This window comes from Caretta caretta, chromosome 2 (assembly GCF_965140235.1).
Source record: "Caretta caretta isolate rCarCar2 chromosome 2, rCarCar1.hap1, whole genome shotgun sequence".
NCBI lineage: Eukaryota > Metazoa > Chordata > Testudines > Cheloniidae > Caretta > Caretta caretta.
The window spans coordinates 217,112,338-217,137,884 of NC_134207.1; the positions used below are offsets into that span (position 1 = coordinate 217,112,338).

Below are 25,547 nucleotides of genomic sequence, written 5' to 3' on the forward strand. Positions count from 1 at the left end.
ATGAATGGGACGAGATAGGCACCCAAGAATGTTATCCACCAAAGCCAGCACACTGAGTAGTGAGTAGTCTAAGCAGTCCAGTAGGAGTGTTGGATCATATTAAAGAAGTTCTGTATTAAAATCACAAATGAGTTTGATTCCCCATAGTTTAAATTCCAGGGTATTACTAATTAAGAGGTCTCTTGGTTTTTGGTACTGTTTCTCTCCCTCTATGTGTGAAACTTGCAAGCTGCTAATTGCGTTAGTACATTCTAAGGCAGAGTCTGTTCTCAAAGCAATTCACAGAGAGAGAGACTCAAAGCAATACTCTAACAACAGAAACAGCACCCAGAGACTCCCCGCCCTTTTGTTGTATTAACAATTGTGATTAAAATAGAGATAGAGGATGTATGTGGATGGATGCTTGGTGTGGATAATAACTGAATGATCAGGGAGGTGCCAGCCTAAGAATCCAGTGTCCATCGGCTGAAGAAGGCGTCAAGTGGAAATAACCAGAGGACCCCCCCCCTCCGCCCCCCAGAGGGCAGACTGGAATCCACCCAACAGCCTCAAGAATGGGAGAACCAAAGAACAAGACAACATCTAGCAGGAGGGAGCCGTTAGGAATGTGCTATCTGCTGATTGATTCAGCAACAGCATGATGAAGCAATTCCCATAGACTGGCATAGGAAGAAATTCCTATAAAAATAGACTCTAAAAAGTGAGAACTTTGGGGTCTGATTCTGCAAACCAACTTCCAGGAGCATCAGATGAGCATCTGACAAGGCCCTGCTCCCTCCTCATGTCCAGGCCACCTGGCCAGTGGCTTGGCATGAGCAACTCTAAGGCTGGTAACTATGATAACAACCTTGCAGAACCTCTGTGTGTGTGTTTGTATGAATGAATGTGTGAATAAATATGAGATTGAATGGAATGTTATAGCTATAAGTAACTGCTTACTATGATTCTTTTTGTATTCACAATAAATGTGGTATTTTGCCTTTTTCCCTTTAATAAGATCCTGCTGGTTTTTATTTTATTGGTGTAACAAGATTAGCCTACAAATCATGAGATTTTAAAACAATAATAAATGTGGGCTCTTTTTATTTGCCTTTTGAGTCTTGCGCAGAAAGAACAATGTTGTCATGCATTGAAGTGTGGGTGGTTTGCATCCTCCCCCACCGAGCTCTGCTGAGACATGACTGAACCCTGAAAGCATATTTATGCACACCATCTACACTACAGCTAATAATTTTAGCCACTCCACTGAGTAGAGACTGCATGAAAGGCAGGTCAACTAGATGACTAATTTATTTATATTTGCAGTTTACAGTGCAGCCGGAATGCTGTGAAGAGAAAGTAACAGCATATGCTTTCAGCTGCCATAAACTGAGCAATAAAGTAACTTCATTGGAGGCAGAAACTACTATACTTCAGCCAGTCAATAACCCACATGTTCATCAGTCAGACAGTTTTAATAGACAAAAGATCAAAATGCCACTGAACAGAAACAGATAATTTATTATGCAATTTTTAATAACTTATTTACTTTGCCAGATAGCCCCAATCTTTTTTTCTTGAGAAATTACATGTGATATTCAACCCATGATTTTCAGAAAATGCCATATCTTAAGTGTCTGACAGTAGCTAATAAGCAGGTCCCGTGCTTTGCAACATGTGTCAGAAATGGATGAAACTAATTTATGGGAGTATAGTAGCATCGTTCTAGAGGCCCTAACCAAGATCAATGGTCTGTGGGGTGAAGAGGCTGTCTCTGCCCTGAAAACCTAACAATCTAAGGCCTTGTCTCCAATGCCACTTTAAAGCACTGTGACTTTCTTGCTCTGGGGTGTGAAAGAACCCCCTGAGCGCTGCAAGTTTCAGCGCTGTAAAGTGACAGTGTAGACAGTGCCCAGGCGCTGGGAGGTGTGCTTCCAGCGCTGGTAGCTACTCCCCTTGTGGGGGTGGGGGTTTTTTTGTTTTTTTGTTTTTTTTACAGCGCTGGGAGATCTACCCCAGGGCTGGTGCCACAACTACACAGTCACATTAAAGAGCTGCCATGGCAGCGCTTTAACGTTGCTAGTGAAGACGTATCCTACGTCGCCAAAGGGTGGGAGAGTTTACCCGTCAAAGAGGCTAAATAATTTGCCCAAAGTCACACAGCAAGACAGCAGCAGTGCTGCGAGTTGAACTCCTAAGTCCTAGTCCAGTTTAACCCCTTCACTTAGAAAAGCCTCCTTCAACCATCTGACTAGCCCTAATGTGACTGCACAGGAGGAAAGTTTGACCCTTAAGGAGTAGGTATTTGTAAGATTCTATGGAGTTCAGATAAAGATCCCTGTAAATACTGAACTTGCCACTCAGGCTCTGGGATTCAGTAGTATTTAAGAACATGAGGAATGCTATTCAGCTATTCATATGCAAGTACTCAAGTACCTTGCTAATCAGTGTCTCACTCTAAAAGGGACGTGCTTAACAGGCTCAAAGAAGAGTGAATACAGTTATTCAGGCATGATCTACATGTAAAACTTAGGTTGACCTAGTTACATTGCTCAGGGGTGTGAAAAATTCATTCCTATGAAGGACATAGTTAAGCTGGCCTAAGCCCCTGTGTAGACACCGCTAGGTCAACGGATTCTGTGGACCTAGCTACCTGCTCTCAGAGGGGTGGATTTACTACAGTGATGGATAAACCCCTTCCATTGCTGTAGCAAGCATCTACACTACAGCAGGGCAGCTACAGCACTTGTAGTGCAGACATACCCTTAATCCGTTTTACAAGAAATCTTAGGCCTTGTCTACACAGGGAAATTTCCTAGCATAGCTGTAGTGAAGCAGAGATTCTATTCCAGAATAAAACCACTTTTATTGTAGAATACCCATAGCAATGCCAGAAAATTTTCCCCAAGACGACAAGACCTTAATTTCCTATCAAGAAATTCTTAATACAAGAACAGTTTCTGACAACATAACTATGAACGTTTAATGCTTTAATGAAACTCTGTACTCTTTAAAAGTATAAAAGATGGATGACAATAAAAGCCATAATCTGATGGTCTAGGTATACTTGGTCCTGCCTCAGCACAGGGGCTTGTAATAGATGACCTCTCAGGTTATGTCTACAACACTACAGTTAGACACCTGCAGCTGGCCCATGCCAGCTGACTCTGGCTCATGGGGCTCGAGCTAAGGGGCTGTTAACTGCAGTGTAGCCATTCATGCTCGGGCTGTAGCCCGAGCTCTGGGACCCTCCCACTTTGCAGGTCCCTAGAGCCTGGGCTCCAACCTGAGACCGAATGTGTACATCGCAATTAAACAGCCTTAGGCCAAGCCACACAAGTGGGTCAGCTGGCAAGGGGAGCTGCGGGTTTTTAATTGCAGTGTAGACATACCCTCAAGGTCCCTCTTTCAGCCCTACATTTCTATAATTCTGTGAAATGCATAACATGAATCAAGAGAACATACTCACCAACTATTCCCCACAGATCCAAAAACATCAAAGCTCAAAAGAAACAGTGTGAGATTATTTAAACAGGGTTTGCTTTAAAAAACAAAAAAAACAAAAAACCTGATGTGAACAGGTTAAGAAAGAAACACGGCTGGGGAATGGCTAAAGTTTCATTCCTCATATATTTTAATGGGACAGGAAAAGATATTGTAGGTGCAAGAGACCATAAAAGAACATTTGTTGTAACTGCTCTCCTTACTGAGTTCTGGATTGTCACTGAAAGGTGACTACAGTACCATTACACTGGTGAGCACCAGATGGGATCAGTATCAGTTTATAGTGTTTACTATATATATTTATACATATTAATTTTTGACATGTGATTTTCTTTTCTAACACTGCCACTCAATAAGGATGGTAACTATTTTTTCAGCAAATTAACTGACCGGGTAATCAATTTTCCTGACATTTACAGCTGGGTGGAATCTACAGGGAAGTTACTCTGACTTGGAAAAGATGCCAACTGGCAAAATAAAGCTGTTCATTTGAAACATAAAACTCTCCTTCCAAAGACTGAAGAGTGAGGAAATAACCCATATCTATGAAAGTCTGGTTGTCTACATTAGATTCACATTATTCCCAGCCCAAAGTTAAAAAACGAGTCAAACACACCTCCCCCCAAACGATGAGATTATTAAACTAATCAATTTTGGGTTCTTTTGGGTATTTTTTTTTGAGTTGATAGGCTTTATGTTTCCCCCACAACCAGGGGGGCTAGAAAATTACTTCTTTTGTTTGACACTTTTAGAGTTCTTCCAGCAGAATCTCAAGAGAGTATTGCACCCCTGCTTCTGGTCACATAAGGCTACTATATTTGCTGTGTAAAACTGTCACTACAGTAGCTCTGTTGACTTCAGTGGAGTTTCTCCAATTTACAACCTCAGAGAACCTACTTCATACAGTTACTCTTCGTGAAAGTAGCGAAAGCAGAAGGAGAATGAAACTAATAATATCAGCGTTTCTCTCTGCTGCTCCTCCCAGGGCTAGTGCTGGGAAGAGAATGCACTGTGTGACAGGTGTAATACAGCCAACAGATTAAATCATCTACTGCAGATAGAACTGCTAGAGATGAAAAAATAGGGTCTCTCTCCCTGTTCTCTGATCACCCCAGCAGCAGCTGAGAATCAGATCCAATCATAGAACTAAGTGAATAAGTCACAGTGATCAATGTAGTTAATTCAGGCCACGTCTACCCTACAGGGTCTATAGCAGCATAGCTCTGGCACCGTAGCTATGCCAACGCCACCCCATAGTGTAGACGCTACCTACAATGACGGAAGGGGTTTTCCTGTCAGAGTAGGACCACCACCTACAGTCGCTAGGTTGATGGAAGCATTCTACATGGTCTACACTGGAAGCTAGGTAGTGTTGTTACAACACTCAGAGTGTGGACTTTTCATACCCCTGAGCGACACAGTTTTGTTGATATAATGTTAAGTGTACATCAGGCCTTAGCCAACTTTTCCTAAGTCAATGTTCAGTATTTTTTTTACTTTGTAGATTGATCAATACAGCACAAATTTAGAATATTCATGCTTAGTTGTGATTGGTCAGCTGAGTCACATGTTCTTGTTCTTCAAGTAGAAACACAAGTTCTGCCAGCATGAAGAGTAAAATTTGCCTCCACACAAACATTAATGCTTGTAAACTCGATCACTAAGATTTTCAAAGTCTCCTAAGGGATTTAGGAGCGCAAATCTCACTGAAAGCCCCTGGAAAGATTTTCGGGTAGGGGAGAAGTTTCCCTGACAGACAACTGAAGCTTAGACTGCAGAGGTTTCTGCAAACTACAAAAAAAAAACTACACTTGTGCATTAAGCCAAACGCAGGGCATGGCTTTCACCAAGAGGCAAAAAACTAATTCCTACAACCCAGGCAGCAATTCCGTTGTAAATTCTTCATCTGTATTTGCATTGCAAACATGTACTTATATAGCAGCAGCCTGGCATCTTATCAGCAAGAAAAACTGCGTACCAGAATAGCATCTATTTGCGAGTGTTCACAAGCAACAGGAAGAGCCATGTGCCTGCATCCAAGGGAGAAAACCCCCTCAGGAGTTCCATTCTGGTACGGGATCATGAGAATCTCACTTTTTCCCACCTACTCATTTTATAATTTATGTTTTAGGGAAATGGGTGGCACCCTCCTCTGCCCCAGCCCATGCCACTTCTCTGACACCAAAGTGAATAAATACAATGACGTTTCCGATCTACCCAACAGCATTAGGGAAGTCTTATGAGCAGAAGCAAAGGGGCTTCATGGAGAACAAGGGTAAGCCACAAAAGATCAAACAAAAAGGCAACAACAGGGGACAGATGCTTAAAGAAGGAAAGAGGAGAGATGGCCTAGTGCAGCATTTTCAAATACGGCCACCTGGTCGCATGTGGCCACCAGGGGCTTTTCTTGTGGCCACAGCCTCCTGGGCAGTGATTGCAGGTGAGGGTAGGGGCAAAGCAGTGGTTCCTTCCCTTGGGCTGCAAGGAGGGGTTGGGCCCTGCCCCCATTTGGAGCCACAAGCGCCAGAGGAGCAGACAGCTGGTGTGAGTTCCCCACCTTCCCAGGAGAGGTGGGGCTCAGGCTTCTGGCTTCAAGCCTGGGGTGGCGGGTACCAGGTGGCCAGCTCTGACCATGGGGCTTTCAGCTCTGGGTTTTTGCTGTGCAGTGGCAAAACCCCAGTCTCCGGGTTCACCACCCCCCTCACCACCCCTGGCCCACACTGCTGCCTCAGCCCCTCACTTATCTACCTCATCACCCTTGGCCCCCGCTGTCTCCCTATCCACCTCCCCGTCAGGGCTTAATTTGTCCCCCGGCTTGCCAGGGCTGAGTAAGTCTGCTGTGAAAAATGGTATGTATATGTTTGTAAATATCACTCATCACTGCTTCAGAGCTAGATAACAAATATACAAATATCACTTTTCACAGGAGCAGACTTACTAGCTAGCAAGTCTAAAAAAAACAAAAACAAAAAAAACCCCCAAAAAACAAAAAAAAACACCCACCACCACCACCACAAGATAAGAACATGCAAAACACCTTATTTGTGTTTCTATTCTGCTTAGGTCCAGTAAAGAATAGAGATAACTGTACATTAATTATTATTATCATTGAGTGTACAAATAAAAACCCTACACAAATAACTATGATTTGGACATGTTTATGGGCATATTTATTTGTTTGTCCTAAATTAATTATTTTAGAGAAAACTGTCATAGTGGCAACCAGCAAGATTTGGTGGCCGCACTCTGGGGCCACTGAAACATTTGTGGTGAGAACTCCGGGCCTAGTAGCGATATGACAGCACATTTCCCTAAAGCTTGCAATGACTGGGCGTGCGATGGAGGCATGCAGGCGCAGCTCCATATTTCTTTATTGAGACAAGACTCCCACCCCTGCCGCCTGAAGTACTGCCCGCAGAACTTCCCTGGTCCTGCTGATCACAGGAGAAGAGTTGTCACAATGGTGAGCAATCAGAGCAATAAACACTGTTCACTTAACTCACCAATAGTCTCCCACCTTAATATTTACCTTCGTAAGAAAGGAAAAGCTGAAACTTTCCCTCCATTGTTGCTGGGCAAGTAACGAAAATCATTATTCACTAATATTTTCCAAGACAGGGAAATCAAATTACAACTGTGGCATTTTCCCTGTCCTTTTAATCACCTGTGTAGGTCACTATAGGTTCCAGGAAGTTTACACGTGTTAATAGAACCACACAGCTGAATGAGGGCTTTGTGATGAGATCCGTGTCTCAGCCTGTAACATCTTCCACCCACACAACCCCATGGACTTCTTCAAAGATACCGAACACCAGAGTTACGGACTTACCAGTCAACCAGACACCCTGTGAAACCGGAAGTCCTCAATCAGGCAGCAGCGCAGACAAAAAAAAAAGAAGCAAATACTGTATAGTCTAGTAGTTGGGATATCACAGATTTATGCATTCCTTAGCATCACAGTGGAGCAGAGAGGTGACACTTCATCAGGGCCCTCAACGCCTTAATGATGAATGGGTGTAACTTTTCCTTTATAATATCTACTATGTATTAAGTCCTGAACTAGTTGAAAATGGACGTGTGTGTGTGTGTGTGTGTGTGCACGTGTGTGTGTGTAGGGTGGTGGTGGGGGATTGCTTAAGGGATGGGAACCCTATTAAAAAACAAAAAAAACCAAATTTACTCAATTTCAACCAGCTCTAGAGTAGATTTTTAAAAGTGGGGGAGGGGCAGATTTGTATTTTTTCCTTCAGAAATGCCACGCCCCCTTCCCTCCCCCTGTTTTCTGAATCTTCAACAGTTGAAAAATGTTGACCAACATTGTGATCTGGTTACAGTTCACATACTAACCTCCTAACACACTTGGAATTTATTAATGTTTCTAAATCAATTTTTCCCATTCAGACTCTCCCCCACCCCCTCCAAAATGGGAAAGGAGCAAAACGTTGAACATAAAATAATTCTTCAGCAAAATGGAATAGGCACATTTAATTTCTGGTTTGGCGTGTCTTCTGCCCCATGTTATCTGCATGAAGCAATACTAATGGAGTGTGCATGAAGACTGTTTCTGGTGCACCACTGTTTTGTCATGCTGATTGTAAGCAATAATTGTTTAAGCAATAGAGCAGAACAGGTTCTGTGCCTTTTGCCCCTGAGGCAAATTAGACTTCAAAGTAAATTATTTTAGGGGCATGTTTTCAAAGTAGAGGAGATGTGGCCTCCCTTTCTGAAGGTGCATTGTATGTCCAAAGTATCCACATGCAATTTTGCAATTTGAAAACGAATTGAAAGTGCACATCGGGACACTTGCACCTCTCATCACCTGATCTGCACCTAGTTAGAGGGGGAAGTACAGTAGAGCCTCAGCGTTACAGACACCTCAGGCATGGAGATTGTCCGTAACTCTGAAATGGTCTGTAACGCTGAACAAGACACTACGGACTTCTGCTATGGGGGAATTGGGGCTGCAGCTGTAGGGTTGAGGGGGGTCAGGACTCCAGGTGGGGAGGGGGAGTCGCCAGGGTTCCCGACAGGGGGCTCAGGGCTTCTCCCCCTGGAAGCGCCAGGGCTCATGGCTTAAGACCTGGAGGGAGTGCTGGGGATCGGGGCTTTAGCCCTGCTGCTCTGTTCCAGCTTCAGCCCCACAAGGTGTGCCAGGGATTGGGGCTTCAGACCCACAGTTCTGCTCCCCGTTTCTGCCAGGGGTGGGGGAGGGTGTGCACCGGGACTCTAACTATGGGACGAGTGCTGGGGCTGAACCCGGCACTCCCCCTCAGAGCTAAAGCCCTGATCCCTGGCACCCCCTGCGAGGCTGAAACTGGGAGCAGAGTCCCGGGGCTGAAGCCCCAATCCATGGTGTGTCCCCCACCAAGCTGAAGCTGGGAATGGAGCCGTAGGTTTGAAGCCCTGAGCCTCAGTGCTCCCTCTGGTCCAAAGCCCTGAGCCCTGGTGCTCCTGCAGGGCAGAAGCCCCAAACCCCTGCCTCAATCCAGAGCCCTGACCCCCCAGACACACCCTGCAGCTTTACAGCCCCAACCCCCCCCCAGACTCTGCTGGAGCATGGAGCCAGCCTATAATGGCTGGTTAAATGAGACTGAGGCTACATCAAACCTCTGAGCAACTAACCCCAAGTGTAGAGCGTGCAAGATCAAATTCTTCCATCAATCAAACCCCTCGGGGAGGTGGATTACCTACACTAGTTAGAGAACCCCCCCATTGGCAGAGGCCGTGCCTACACTGAAGCGCTACAGCAGCAGCACTGCAGCTGGGGTGCTGTCACGTTTCAAGTGTAGACAGGCCCTGAAGCCTGGCCTACACTTAAAATTTAGGTCAACACAGGGACATTGCTCAGTGGTATGTAAAATCCAAACCCCAGAGTCACGTAGCTATGTCAACCTAACTCCTGGTGTAGATGCAGCTAGGCCAACAGAAGAATGCTTTCCTTAACCAAGCTACTGTCATTCAGAGAGGTGATGTTACTACACCGACAGAACAACCTCTTCCTTTGGTACAGGCTGTGTCTACACTATGGGTCATGCTAGAATAGCTCCAGTGCTGTAGATATGCCAGTACAGTCCCCCTAGTGTAGACATGACCTGACTCAGCTGATAATCTTTTTACATATGACTGTATTCAAAGTCTGTGTTATTATTTTAAATATCTCTGTGTATGAAAAATAACTTTGCCATATAGAATAAAAGGGGACTTACTCAAGTCCCCATGGACTAGCTCCATAGTACAAAGGTGTTTCTAATAGCTGTGATGTTCCAAAGCAATGCACAAGGACTTTTGTCCTCCCTCCCAAGTCCTTCAATTTGTTTGTTACACTCCCTTCACCAGTTCTCTCACAAGCTTTTCAAGGCACTCCCACCACTCATCTCTCCCCTCCATAAACTTCCCCACCACTCTATCTAGCACTGATCCTACACTATTGAGGGAGCTTTGCCATTGACTTCAAAGACCATAGGACCAAACCCTATATGAGTATTGTTTATTTAGGAGAGGAAAGGAATAACTTTGCTAGGGAAACTGCTGGATGAATTTATGTTTGTCGAATGTAATTACTCCACTGGGATTTGTTCAAGACACAAGGGCTAACATTCTTACTTTTCCAAAAAGGGGGCCATGAAAGACAGCACATAAAGGGAGTAAATCATCTCATAGCACTAGGCTGGGGCACTAGCTCAGTCCTGACTGAGAAGGAAGAGCACCTAGCAGTGTTGTGTATACAGCACTCTTACGACAGAGCAATGAAGTTGATGGGTGTCTGGTGAGGATCTTCTCTATGTAAAGACTGGGTCCAGTCCTGCTTAGATAATGAGATCTGATGACATATCCTGAGGTGAAGTATTATGGTGGCAGGACATGCCCAGAAGTCTGGATAACAGTGTATTTGAACCAGCAATACATTTACAATACCTTTGTAAGTTGTCTTGGCTCACTTCCTTCCTCTACAACAATTAGCTGAGATCTTCCATTCCTCTCATTGTCCCGAATGCCAACAGCAACTTGAGCAGCTTTCAGACGCTCAAATTTATTGCATGTTGAGCCACACCACTGGTAAATTTCCTGGAATAAATGAGAACAGATACTTCAGTCATCAGAATCAACATAGGGCAGAATTATGAAATACTTTAGAGCTGTTACTAAAACACAAAGGGCCAGACTGTCAGGTTGTGTAAATCAGCACACCACCACTGAATTTAATAGAGTTACCTCAAATTACACCAGTTGAGGATCTGGATCAAAGACTGGTTTTGTGTCATATAGACTAGTGCTATAACTGAAGTATTCAGGTAGCCTCACTCACCATAGTGTCTATGCGCTAGGGCTTCGGTTTGGTCCAGAAGCGCAAAAATCTGGCTGTTTATCTGAAGCTTATCTAAACAAGCTGAATCCCTTGAGTTTCTTCATAAGAAATTTCTTCCCCAGTCTCAGAAATGAAATTTCTGGTACTTCTTCCAATGAGGAACACTCTGAGTTCAGCCCCTCTTATGGAACTGTCAAGGCTGAATCGCCACTCTGGCACTTTGAGTGCAGAAGGTGGGGGCCCACAAGGATTCTAAAAATTAATACTGGCCACTCCAGGCTTGTATTAAACTCCCAATGTTACAGCTACTTTCTCTGATCTTGGATTGGTAGATGCTGCCACCACTCAAGTGTAGAACTCCTTTGAGACCCCAGGAGGGCACACTTGGGAATTCCTTCCTGTGGGGTACCCTCAAGCCCTTTCACCCCCTCTCCAGGGACGAGCTGACAAAGAAAAAAAAAAGGAAATCAGCTGTTGTCACCAGCTAATTAAGCAACATGTGCACAAACCTCTTAAGACACACAAATCCAATTCTGTTCTTAAAAAAGGTAAATTTTATTAATAAAAAAAAAGAAAATAAATACATCTGGGAACTCAGGCTATTGCTAGATTTTAAAAAAGCAACTACAAGGATTAAGCACTAAGAATAGCTTTCTTGAGGTCCAGCTTAAAGGTTACAAGCAAAACAAAAGCACCTGGGGTTAGCACAGAAGAATCCACAAGCCATAACGAAATAAAAGGAATAAACCTAATTGCATCTTCCTAGATATTTCCTGATCAACTTACATATCTGGGGTTTTAAATGAGTAGTTTCTAGGTATAATACTGACGATTTTTTCATACCTGGCCCAAGCTTCTTACAGCATAGCTGCGGCCCTGACTGCCTCTCCCTGGGAGAACAACAGACAGACAGACAAAAGGGGAGTCTTTTTTCAATTTTAAAAAGTTCTAGCCTTTCCATTGGCTCTTCTGGCCAGGTGCCCACTACTTCCTTTTACCTATGCATCACAGTGAGACTTTTTAACCTTTTACAGGTAGAGCAATTAGAGAACAGCTATTAAGAAGGACTTTATAGCTACTGGCTGGCTGGGTGTCCATAAAAGGGAGCCCCCCCCCTTTCATTTGTCACAGGGACTTTGACAGTTCCAGTTCTGATTCCAGACAGAAACCAGAGCCAAAGAAACCTCACCCAAACATTTCAGAATTTTGAGTCTGTTTCTCAAAAATGGACAAAAGTCCTTCAATTTGGTCTGCTAATTCCTGTTTTGAGGACCATTCATTTTAGATTGCTATTCTCGTGTAGGCCCACTGCTGCTTTGACACATCACTAAAGTCTGGGTCACTCAAAGGCACTTCCAAAAGAGCAAATGCCTAATCGCCTTCAATAAAGCTCTTCTGTACTGGAGAGTTTGCTCACCAGTGTTCTGATCCAAAACCACATGAAGTCAATGCAAAGCCTCTCACTGAGTCTAGGTCAGGCCCTAGGCAGGCCCTTCAAGGATCTAGTTATTACTATGGGGATTCTTCAATTGAGTGTCACAATGATTAACGTTTGTTTAGAGCATCTGAAATGTTTCACAAGTCAGATAATCTATCCTAGATGCAGACTATGTGTCATAGAATTTCAGGGTCGGAAGGGACCTCAGGAGGTCATCTAGTCCAACCCCCTGCTCAAAGCAGGACCAATCCCCAACTAAATCATCCCAGCCATGGCTTTGTCAAGCCTGACCTTAAAAACTTCTAAGGAAGCAGATTCCACCACCTCCCTACGTAACGCTTTCCAGTGTTTCACCACCCTCCTAGTGAAAAAGTTTTTCCTAATATCCAACCTAAACCTCCCCCACTGCAACTTGAGACCATTACTCCTCGTTCTGTCATCTGCTACCACTGAGAACAGTCTAGATCCATCCTCTTTGGAACCCCCTTTCAGGTAGTTGAAAGCAGCTATCAAATCCCCCCTCATTCTTCTCTTCCGCAGACTAAACAATCCCAGTCCCCTCAGCCTCTCCTCATAAGTCACGTGTTCCAGTCCCCTAATCATTTTTGTTGCCCTCCGCTGGACATTTTCCAATTTTTCCACATCCTTCTTGTGGTGTGGGGCCCAAATCTGGACACAGTACTCCAGATGAGGCCTCACCAATGTCGAATAGAAGAAAATGATCACGTCCCTCCATCTGCTGGCAATGCCCCTACTTACACAGCCCAAAATGCCATTGGCCTTCTTGGCAACAATGGCACACTGTTGACTCATATCCAGCTTCTCGTCCACTGTAACCCCTAGGTCCTTTTCTGCAGAACTGCTGCCTAGCCCTTTTGTCCCTAGTCTGTAGGGGTGCCTGGGATTCTTCTGTCCTAAGTGCAGGACTCTACACTTGTCCTTGTTGAACCTCATCAGGGATTTCTTTTGGCCCAATCCTCTAATTTATGTAGGGCCCTCTGTATCCTATCCCTACCTGCCACCGTATCTACCACTCCTCCCAGTTTAGTGTCATCTGCAAACTTGCTGAGGGTGCAATCCACACCATCCTCCAGATCATTAACGAAGATATTGAACAAAACCGGCCCGAGGACCAAGCCCTGGGGCACTCCACTTGATACCAGCTGCCAACTAGACATGGAGCCATTGATCACCACCCGTTGACCCTGACAATCTAGCCAGCTTTCTATCCATCTTATAGTCCATTCATCCAGCCCATACTTCTTTAACTTGCTGGCAAGAATACTGTAGGAGACCGTGTCAAAAGCTTTGCTAAAGTCAAGAACAACACGTCCACTGCTTTCCCCTCATCCACAGAGCCAGTTATCTCGCCATAGAAGGCTATTAGGAGCAGCAAACAGCAGAGAGGCTAACAGAGGGAGTTTGCCTGGGATCTGTCTGAGAGGAGTAAAGAAAACAGATTTAGGTCTTTGAAGTACTTGCTGAAAACATAGGCAGAATAGAAAAAGTGAAGAAATTCTGGAGGTTGAACTGGAAGGAGCTAGTCAAAAGGGAATTAGTCAGTTAGTATTTCTAGTTATTTTTTTTTTCATTTCTTTTTGGACAGTGTTAATTTGAGAGAAAAAAAATGTTTTCAATAATTCTGCAGAGTCTCCAATACAATAGCAATGGCAAAAGCTACACAATATACACATCACATTTTTAATAACAAGGATCATCACTAAATAATTAATATTTTCATCTTTCAAAAAGGAGGTTAAACAATTGGCTGAGCAGGCTGTTGTCTCTGGATATGGTACAAATAGTAAGAGATGAACTGTCTGTCAGTACTTTCACAGGTAAATAACTGGTTTGCAAAGTTTAGGTCAATATAATAAAAATAATGTGGCCCAATTTTTTTATCACAATTTTAAACTCTTCCTTGCAGACTGCCTCTATAACTCCCACGCAAGAGTTGTAGTCACAGAAATATCAGTTTCAAATAAGTGGGTTATGAAATATTGCTTATTCATGCAAGTCAAAGCAAGTACCTTCTTGTAAATGCTAACTTGCTGTGTGTAGAACAGACAGTAGATACCCTACTCAAAGCTTATTTCAAATGTTTGGCTTTGACTGATTAAAGGAAACTAAAACACATGTGACTCACAGTCTAGACCCTAGGCCCTTCCCCACCAAGTGGTTACCCATGTTTGGAATCGGCTGCCACCAACCAGCTGTTTTAGGCTTTCATTAAGAGTAAAGGTAAGCTACAACCAGAAGCTCAAATCTGGACCTCTTCATATTTCAGGGGGCTCATTTCTGAATCTCTATATCTTTGAACCTGCCTTTATAATTTTGATCCTACGTCTGAGTCAAAAGCAGATGGGCCTGTTTTCCCTATTCTGGTTTGGATGTGTACTTTGTGAGCTACCCACAATCTGGGACCAAAATCTTGGCTTCAAATTTGGCTAAATCTAATCTGATTTAAATAGTGCCTTCTTGACCCATCTTTAAAACAAGATTTAGTTATGAAGTATTCTAAATCTGTATCAAGAGAAGTCAGATAAAGTTATTGTTTAGAACTGTGCTACACTGAGTATAGGTAGGCTTGGAAGGATTATATTTTTATTGGTAAATTTCAGTAAACATCAATTTCACTGTACACAAAAAAACAGATGAAAAATGATAAAGATAGGAGATAAAGAAAGAAAAATGCTGGTTGACATCTTATTCAAGTTTGATTTAAGGATATTTACTTCTTATATTTTGACATGTGATGTTTACAATTTGTGTTTTAGCAGTTACAAAGCTTTAACTTTTTGAAATCAATGTCTACTGTCATTAAATAATTGACTGACCCATTCTGTTGCCTGCCTCCCATATTTTCTTGCAACTGGGCACATTTTAAAAAAATGATAAAAAGGAAAAAATGCCTTAAAAAACCCAACATTTATATCGACAGGTTTCAGAGTAACAGCCGTGTTAGTCTGTATTCGCAAAAAGAAAAGGAGTACTTGTGGCACCTTAGAGACTAACCAGTTTATTTGAGCATAAGCTTTTGTGAGCTACAGCTCACTTCATCGGAACATTGATATCATCCATCAAAATTATTCAAAAAAATTGAATTCTGCCAAACCTAAGTATAGAGTAAAAACCATTGCAAATCCAGTCTCATTTACCATATTTTTTATTCAAAAACAATCATGTATTACCACAAAACTAAGGGTGAGGTTAGGAAATCAAGGATGTCTTAGAAAGACCATGTAGCATCCACATAATTAATCCCACTCAACAAATGTAGGCAAAACATTTACCAAAGCCAAAAATATTAGAAAGATGTATTAAAAACATAAATACTGAACAAATAAGGTGTACCTAATGAACGACAGAGAAAAGACACTGGAACTTAGTAAAGCATAAGGTAATAAAAACGTAGAAAAATAAAAACTGAGAAACAAATATTTTTCCTTTGTAATCATACTGTATAAAATTAACGTTCATTGTAAACAAATATGACAACCCGTATGAAGATAGTGGGAGATCTCTAATGGAGTGGTTAGTGTTGTTTTATTGCTCATTCGCTGAATGGAGGAGAGAGAGAGAGAGGAGCCATAAACAAGATGTCTCTTCTCAGAAATCCTTCACAAACCTATAACTCCATTCACCTTTTTATTTTCTTCCGAAAATCTTATTTATTTTAGATCTTGTCTACACAGAGGAAATTGACCAGCATAGCTATTCCAATTTAACTGTTCCATGTGGGCACTCTGTTCCAGAATAAAACTGATTTTATTCAAGAATAATTACTTGGCTTTGTGAATGGAGTAATTACCGTGGAATAAAGCCACTTTTTTTTTTCAGGAATAGTGTCTGCATGGGGAGCTATTCTGAAATAGCTATTGTGGAATAGTTTATTTTGCAACAGCTATGCCAGTCAATTTGATCAGTTTGTAAATAGGGCCTTAGTGCTGGACAGATCTCAAAAGACTTAGAATTTGGTTCTGAGAAGTACCCAGAAGTTTACTTCTTTATCCAAATTTCTTAGATCTGCAGAACCCAACTGGAAATCTTGTAAGAAGTCTCACCTGCAAGATTTTTGGTACTACTATGAATTAGGAGGCAAACCCTACAAAAAAAAAATAGTCTAATTATTTCAATACTTCTGGTTTTCTCACAAGAAGCAGAACAATAGAGGTCAAGATAATAAAAAGAGAGAAGTAACCAAGCTTTTGAAACTTCAGTAAAGGTTTATTTTAAGTGAAAGACTGTTTTCCAAAGTGAAAGACTGTTTTCCAAAGTGTTTTCCCCCAATCTGTTTCTCATGTATGCTCACATTTGAATTTTTTTTCAATGGCTTCCTCAATTCTCAAAGACTTTCTGTGTGCATATATACCTTTTGTTCATATTATATTTCTGCAGAAGTGAAACACTCAAACATATGTTTCAGGCTTACTTTTCATTCTCATCTTGGCTTTTCTCTTTGTTGCTCCCAATTTAGCTGATTTCAAACATCAGTGACACATGCTGGGACCACTGAAGATGTATCAGCAATAAATAAGAGTTTTTTATTTCTCGCAAAATATAGAAGCAGTAAGGAGGAGAAACAAAATATGTTTCCACAAAATTAACTGGAGAGATTAAGGAAGTCTTGCCTTATCATGTGTGCGTTGCAAGTTGAAAGAATCTCTCTCTCCAGCACTTTCATTAAGGTTAAAGTTCATCAGGTTTCTACTATACCACACCTGAGCATTATTCTTTGCACCTTGACTCTCTCTTCTTTAAATAAATATTACCTAGCTGTGTAAAGTTCAGTCTTGGAGGATGACTGCAGCTCTAGAAATATATACTACAATATTAACAATACTCACACTGGGCTGTCATTTGCATTTAAAAAAATAAGGCCAAGATTATCAAAAGTGAATAATGATTTAGGGTGCCATCTTAATGCATCTTAAGAGAGTCTGGTTTTCAGCACTTTCTGAAAACCAAGCCCCTTTAAGGCTGAAGTTAGATACCCAAAAATCAAGGTACCTTAAATCACTTTTGAAAAAAATCTTGATCCCAGTTTCCTCCACTGGGATTAACATGGCTGACTGTATTTTGGGTTTTATTTGCATTGGAATTAAACCTGACATGTACGTGGTGATCCCAGGGAAGGTATTTTTTTCTAAAAGCAAGACATAATGATCTGATCACTCCATATGTTAAATCTGTGGGATGAGCCTCTGTGAGAGGAAATCTCCACAAAGAGATCTCCTTTAGATCCTCTCATATCATCCCATTAGGACAGGCATGATATTTGCAAACCTCCACCCAGCCCAGCCCAAACCATGGCAGATCCTGGAAAATCAGGAGGGTTATGTGTACACTGTAATTAAACACTCACAGCTGGCCTCTGTCAGCTGACTCTGGCTCACAGGGCTCGGGCTGTATGGTAGTAAAACTGCAGGTGTAGATGTCTACTCTTAGGCTGCAGCCCAGGCTCTAGAAAATTCCCCTGCATAGGGTCCCAGAGCTTGAGTTCCAGCCCAAGCCAGAACATCTACACCAACTTCACAGCCCCGCAAGCAGCTGACACAGGCTAGCCATGAGTGTTTAATTGCAAGGTAGACATACCCTAGGACGCCGGCTCCATCTGCACAGTTTGGGGTGGGGTCAGTGTTCCACAGCAGGCCACTGAGCTACCAGGGCAGGAGACAGCTCCTGCATCTCCCAGGAACAGCCACCTCTTGGGGCTTCAAGCACCAGAACAGTTTCTAACAAGGTACAAGTGGGTGACGCAGGTGCCAAAGCTCAGGGATACACTGAACCGGACTGGCCTGTTGGGACTCGCTGATCTAAAGCGGCAAAGGAAAAATATGGAAAGAGCAGTGTGTGGAGTTGTTCCTCCTACTTTTTCTATGAGGATCTGGCTGAGGACATGGGGAAAAAAAGGAAAAGAAGGATGAAGACAAGTCCCAGGTAGCCCAGACCCTTAAGAATCGGACTGTGTCATTTCACATACATGAGAGTATAATTTGTGAGAGAAACCCTGGGAGGAGTGTGTCCTTATTTATGAGAACATAATTGCAAGGGTTAACATTACTTAGGGGTGCATGGCATGGGTAAGGTACAAAAAGGAGTTTAGACCAAGAGTGGCAGAAACCAGAATTGTCATGGGGGGGAAAAAGAACTAGGATCTCTGGCTTGGCCATCATGTCCAGCTGTTTTTCCACAGATTGTTGATTGCCAGTGCCAAAGCCACAGGTCCCAATTGTGGATATCAGTGTTAGGGATCGGGATAGAGGTGGTCTGGCCTAATAGTCAGAGCTGGTATCCAGGTAGGGGACAAAGCCAAAGGTCAGCAGCAGAGTCAACTGCCAATTACCAGATCCAGAAGTCAAGCCTGCGTCAGAACCAGGAATCAAAGCTGAGGGTTGGAGCCAGGGTCAGATACCACATCCTCAGCTGCTATAAATCAACATAACTCAGTTGACATCAGTGGAACCTGTCACTTACATCAGGTGAGGATATGGTCCACTGTTTCTACTAGGTTTCAGAGTAGCAGCTGTGTTAGTCTGTATTCGCAAAAAGAAAAGGAGTATTAGTGGCTTTCGGATGCATCCGATGAAGTGAGCTGTAGCTCACGAAAGCTTATGCTCAAATAAATTGGTGAGTCTCTAAGGTGCCACTTGTACTCCTTTTCTTGTTTCTACTAGATTAAATATAAAAATTCCATACTACTTCCCTGAAGAGAATCACCTAAACAACTGAAGTCTTGAAGCACAAAACCAAGTAAATGTTATCCAGGATAGTATACACTTGTGCTTTTAGTCTAATTAGTGTGTACAGAAAATTAAAATATAAATATTAATATAATTTTTAATACTATTCCATATGAAGAGCAACTTATGTGATCCTTTTCAATTTCCATTATTAAAAATCACTATAAGGACACAGTCCACATGATGGACTAGCAGCCTCCAACTTAATTTAAATTGATTTAGTTTAAAAAAAAATTGCAAGAAAGCAAACAAAAACACATAAGTGGGTTTTGCAACAGTCCAGTTTTACAAAAAACAATGTGATTCAATTTGAAGTTTGTGGAAGAAAACAATATGACCATAAAAAAGAGTTAGCCCTAGATTGTCGAGCTTGTCAGTCAATTTTCACATTTTAGAATGTTCTTTGTCAAGTGAGAGGCCCAGGAAGAGGTGAGGGAGTTCACACAGGAAATGAATACATTAGGGACCAAGCTAGTGCATTAGATCCTCAGGGTTCCTGGGTCTTATTCTTAGCCTTTCAGTGGTTAGCTATGCAACCTTAAGCAAGTTAGAGGACTAAACTGAAATAGAGTGACTGTCAAATGGATGATACACACTGTGCCAATCACACAGGAGTGTTGTGAAAATTAATGTGTGTGTTTTACATTCAAAGTATTTTTTACTATCTCCATCTAAGCAGCAGAATTAGAATACACATTAAAATTTTATGCAATATAAATATTGTTTCAGGTACAGGATATATAATTTCATAGAATTTACTTAAGGCACTATTTTTAGTCTTACTTTACTAGAGTTATTCTGAATTGGAAGGCTGACAAATTAAATATCTATTAGAGTGAAAATAGCCTTCAAATGCTCACTCTTCTCAAAACAGCAACTTAATTCATGAGTAATTCCTATGCTATACCCTGTTTATTTTTCAGAAGTCCCTTTCTGAAATTATATAAACAGTCAGCTTGAGAGGAATCAAAGTGACTATGTATGTTACAGAGCTATGTTATGTTACTGGTATGTACGGTGCTTTATATCCATCTCTATTTTCTTTCAGTGTCCCTGTAGGACAAATTATCTCCTTCCTCACATTGGTAAGCAGCTACTCACATGAGCAATTTCATTGAATTCAAGTCTATGGGACTACTTGTGTGCGTAACTGGTCACCAATGCGTGTATGGAGGTCATATGCTAAAAAATCATGACTGACTTTAAAATCACAATTTGAAAAAAAATAATTGTTGAATTTTTTGTTATTTGCCTTCTGGTTTTCAAGCCTCTAAGGTGAAGTTGGGTTACAGTTTCCATCTTTTCTCCATAACCGTGCGCTGTTCCCTGCACTGTATGTACTGACTGATGGGTGTCTGGACACAAATACTTGCCAACAGACCTTTTCCCCCTTGGAGCTGCAGTGTACAAACTGGCATAGTAACAGGTCCACATTTCTAGTGCTCTCTCTGTCCTGCTGCTTGTGTGTGAAGGAAGCATCTAGCTCCTCAGGATAAAACAGTTATTCACCTGTATTGTACCTGTTGTTCTTTCAGATGTGATGCTCACAGAGGTGATGCATGGGAGGGGAGGGGGTAATGCATGGTCACATGCTCTCGCTGCTGCCCTCACACTGCCCTCCACTACCGGCAGGTACAGGGTGCACACATGTATTCCATGTACATGTGTGTGCCCCCAGTGTCCTGAAGCCAGAGAACTTTGCCTAGCAGTACCCGTAGGGGCAGCACTCATGCCCTATGGCCCTAGCCCCTCTTTTGCGTGTATAAGGGCAGCACTGCCCCCATTCCCCTCAGTTCCTCCGCACCAAGAGTAAGGCCCTCAGTGCAGAGGGGATGGAGGGTGGGTTGCAGAATACATGTCAGCATCCCATCTCAAAGAACAAACACGTAAGTAGCCATGGTTTCTTCTTCGAGTAGATGCAGTCATGTATTCCATGTAGAAGACTCAAAGCAGTACTCGCAGGAGGGGCTCAGAGTCTATTTAAACACAGACTGCAGGACTGCCTTCCCAAAGTTTGCATCTGAGCTGGATGTAGTAGTAATAGACAATGGTTTGTAAACATGTGCAGAGGACCAAGTGGCAGCCCTGTAAAATGTCCAATATAGGAACATCATTTAGACCAGTGGTTTCCAAACTTTTTTTCTGGCAACCCAGTTGAAGAAAGTTGTTGATGCTGGTGACCCAATGGAGCTGGGAATGAGGGGTTTGGGGTGTGGGAGGGGCTCAGGGCTGGGGCAGAGAGTTGGTGTGCGGGGGTGAGGGCTGCGGGGTGGGGCTGAGAATGAGGGGTTTAAGGTGTGGGAGAGGCCAGGGATGAGGGGTTTGGGGTACAGGAGGGGGCTCTGGGTTTGGGGGGGGCTCAGGGCTGGGGCAGGGGATTGGGGCGTGAGGTTGGGGCCCAGGCTTACCTCGGGCAGCTCCCAGTCAGTGGCGCAGCTGGGGTGCTATGGCAGGCTTCCTACCTGCCCTGCACCGTGGACTGGAAGCGGCCAGCAGCAGGTCTGGGTCCTAGGCGGAGGTGCGCAAGTGGCTCAGCGTGGCTCTTGCCCACAGGCACTGCCCCCCAGCCAATGGGAGTGCAGAGCTGGTGCTTGGGGCAGGGGCAGGGCACGGAGCCCCGTGGCCCCTCCACTTAGGAGCTGGACTGGCTGCTACCCACTTCCAGGGCACAACGCAGTGTCAGAACAGGTAGGCACTAGCCTGCCTTAGCCGGGCAGCACCGCCAACAGGACTTTTAAAGGCCCGGTCGGTGGTGCTGACCAGAGCCGCTACAACCCAGTGCCTTACATTCTGTGACCCAATACTGTGTCATGATCCACAGTTTGAAAACCACTGATTTAGACAATATTGCCAGGCCCTTATAGAAAGAGTTTATGCCCTTTGGGCAGATGCAATCTGAGCTATTTTGTATGCTGTCACAATACAGCCCAGAAGGTGCCGATGACACAATGGAGGATGAAGTGCTAGAAACTCCTGGAAACACCAGAAAATACTGGAAAACTCCTGAACTACTGGAGACTCAGGGACTGAGAGGCAAAGCAGGACTGAAGCCACCTCCTATGCCACTGATGTGGAAACAGTCGGTGTGGGTCCCGATGTCATCACTACTGGACTCAACAGACCCCCCCAAGGCCGAAACGAGAGTCGATGATATGGGCTCTCACTGATCTCAGCAAGGTACTGGTAAGTGTTTAGATGGCCCTGCTCCAACTGCATGTAGGAAGGAGTATGTTGCTGTCAGTACTCCCCATAGAAGATGAGGAAGAGCTACCCGAACCAGGGATTAGTCCTGATTAGTCTTACAGGACTTCTTCCTCACCGCATCAGAGAGAGAATGAATCCTCTTCCTCTTGGGGGAAATAGCAGGGTCCAAATGTGGTGCAGCATCACTTGCCAGTTCCACAGGCGACCGCCAATCACATGAGGGCCTCAGTGCCAAAGCCGGCCGCATGGCCTGCTTCGGAAGGTGCTGCTTCAGCCGTAAGACTCTCAACACTTGTGTCCTCTTTTTGAATGACTTACAGATGGAGCACTATTCCTTAATGTGCCAATCACTGAGACACAACAAGCATCTCTTGTGGGGATCACTACTGGGAATGGCTCCCCCACACGATGGACAATGCTTGAACCCTGGTGAGGACATCACACAAGGCAGCCAACTACTCCAACACTATACTAACACTAAACTAAACCTAAGGTTCTACTAACCAACTATTATCTAGGGGGGCGGCGGGGGGGGAGGAATCTCTCCGAAACCTGAGGCTGAAAACATGAGGTGAAAACACCACACTAAACACCAGATTCGAGCCCTGGGCAGTGAAAAGGAACTGAGGAGGGGGTTGGGGCAGCACTGCTCTTATATAGCCAAAGTAGGGGCTAAAGCCACATGACGTAACCACTTCCCCTATGTGGACGCTAGGCAAAGTTCTCTAGCTTCAGTGAGCTGTGTATGTGTGCACACACCTACATGAAATACACAGCTGCATCAGCTCAAAGAAGAATTCTCCCTTTTCAACGTATTAGTGTAGAAGAGACAATATAGTGTGGTCTACTGGGTACAATGTGCAACTAGGAATCAGTAGTCCTGGGCTCTTCTTCCGACTGCTAGGGGCATGCTAAGTGACATGAGTTCTCTGTGCCATTTGAAAGAATGATATAACAATACTTACCTGCTAAACAAAAGTGTTCTGAGGATTGATTACTTACAGTTTGCAAAGAACTCTGAGATCTTAAAATGAATGGTGCAAGCAATTATTACTGGAGAGAAATTATAAAAGCACATCCCAGTGCATCCATTTCTGGCTCTGAACTGGGTGAGGAGTTATTAATAACAGTGCAGGCAAAAACACTTGCTCCATTCAGAGGAGGTTTGGTATGAAATTCCGCCCCCACACACACACCCTTCTCCACATACAGTGCACTTTATATTCAATTGGCACCCCGTCCTGATTGAAGGCAAATGAAAATATGTGTCCTGTCCATGTACTATAAAACCCTAGCTGGCCCAAAAAGAGAAAAGCTAAGAAAGCCAAAAACAAGTGCCATAAAAATTCTAATAACTAAAATAATTTCACAGGAAGGGCATTCATGGACTGGTGTACAAAGATTTTGTTCCATAATCTGTTTCTCCAAGTACCTACTATCTATCGAGCCTATGTTTTACTCTTGATACTGCGCTGATCCCATGCTAATCAGTGATGGATACTTTTTCTCCCCTACAAATGACAGACCACTGAGCACATTACACTCCCCATTTCAGAAGTTTCAGCAGCTGCATGACAACTCATAGCAAAACAGATACACTGTACTGCATAGAAAAAACCCATATTGGACACTATTTTTCATGGCTTCTTTAAACTAGGCCTTTGAGATTAGAGTTTAAATAAAACAAGCTGTGGAGTATTTGGAGTAAAAACCTGTGTTCATGAAATAAGCAGAATTAACTACTGTGAGAAGTTGATATGGAGGAACTGAATACATTGACTAAATAGTTTTCACTAGCTGCCTTTCCATATAGTCTCTCTGTGGTAAGTACTAGTCCCACATGTCTTGTTCCTTAAATTATAGATTATTTGGAAACCATATGCTAGGCAACTCAGAATTCACATGTTCTGATCACTTAAATAGAAAAGAGAACATTAATGTCTGGCCTTTGTCTTCGAAGTCAGATGCGGTAGTAGAAACAGGCACAAAAAAAAGCCCCAGATACAGACAGCCGCAGACTTTGGGGAAGTTTGGATCCAGATCACATACATACGAAACTGCTGTTCATTCACTTAAGTACAGCAAATTTGGTTTAAATTTTGTTTTCTGTTACACCAATAAAATCCACATTGACTTCAAAGCCCAGGTAATAAAACAAATCACATAAGATTAAGCTAGATGTTGGTTTTTTGGGGGGCAAGGGGGTGGGGAGCGGAGTTGGGCAATCAAGGTATGTCTATACTGCAATTAGACATCCATGGAGGGCCTGTGGGACTCAGGCTAAGGGGCTGTTTAACTGCAGTGTAAATTTTTGGGCTCCAGCTGCAGCGCGAGCTCTGGGACCCTTCCACCTCATAGTGTCCTGGAGCCCAGACTCCAGCCCGAGCCCGAACATCTATATTGCAATTAAACAGCTCCTTAGCCTGAGCCTCTTAGCCCAAGTCAGCTGGCATGGGCCAGCCATGGGTTTTTAATTGCTGTGTAGACTTTACTCTCAATTACATGAAGGTTACTGAGGGTAGACTATGTTGCCCTTAGTTTGGGCAAAAGGGCAAGCAAAATATATAAACACAGTTTCAGTCTGTGGAGGGTCTTTTTAAAAACGAGTTTGAAGGAAATTGAAGTGCCTGGATTAGATTATACTGGTACACCGGGAAGAATAATCACAATAAGATATGTAATGGAAGATCACATAAACTGGACCAAGAGGGAATCAACACTATCAGATTTTTGATTATCAAATAAAATGACACTCAGTAACCTGTTTGCTGCCTGGTATAAAGCAGGGTTACTTTCAAAAACTTGAAAGGAAGAAAGAAAGTGTAGAATATTTACATTAATTTTGCAATGTGTTCCACTCCTTCCACCCCCACCTCATCTCACTTCTCTTCATTAGGAAAACAGCTGTGTTCTTACCACATGTTGGCTAGTTTCAGTTAACTAACATGAGGTAAAATTCCAGTGAAGACAAGGTGCTCTGCAGTTTTCACATTTGTCAGCAGGTCAAGGTACACCCCAGACTCCCCCATAGTAACTTGTGTGACAGCTAGAAACTGCCTTGTCTTCACTTAGGATTTTACCTCAGGCTAACTACAATTCACTAATCTGGTATGGACACAGGGTTTTTTCCCCTCCAAGTGAAAACATACCCTTTTAGTTTGACTGGCTTTTCTCTATTTTCCTCCGGTGTTATTTCCATTTTCTGAGACTCCCCTTCAAGTTGTCTTTTTAAAAAAATTGGTTTAATTCCCCAATCCTTTCTCCTCTCCACCTCCAGTATTTTCTACATTGTTAAATTTAAGCAGGTCAGAGTCCAGGGAGAAATAGCCACATCTCAAAAACCATCACTGCAATTCCCCTCTTGTTGGTAAAT

General features: G+C 43.1%; 1 protein-coding gene across 4 annotated transcripts in view; it reads right to left on the reverse strand.

The window, feature by feature from the left end:
- Nucleotides 1-25,547, reverse strand: part of LOC125631488 (scinderin) — a 140,441-nt gene that overhangs the window by 44,551 nt on the left and 70,343 nt on the right. For all 4 annotated transcript variants that reach the window (XM_048838261.2, XM_048838257.2, XM_048838258.2 and 1 more), the window contains one exon: nucleotides 10,399-10,548. In XM_048838261.2, coding sequence (XP_048694218.1) covers nucleotides 10,399-10,548 — 150 coding nt within the window. The remainder of the gene's footprint in view (nucleotides 1-10,398; nucleotides 10,549-25,547) is intronic.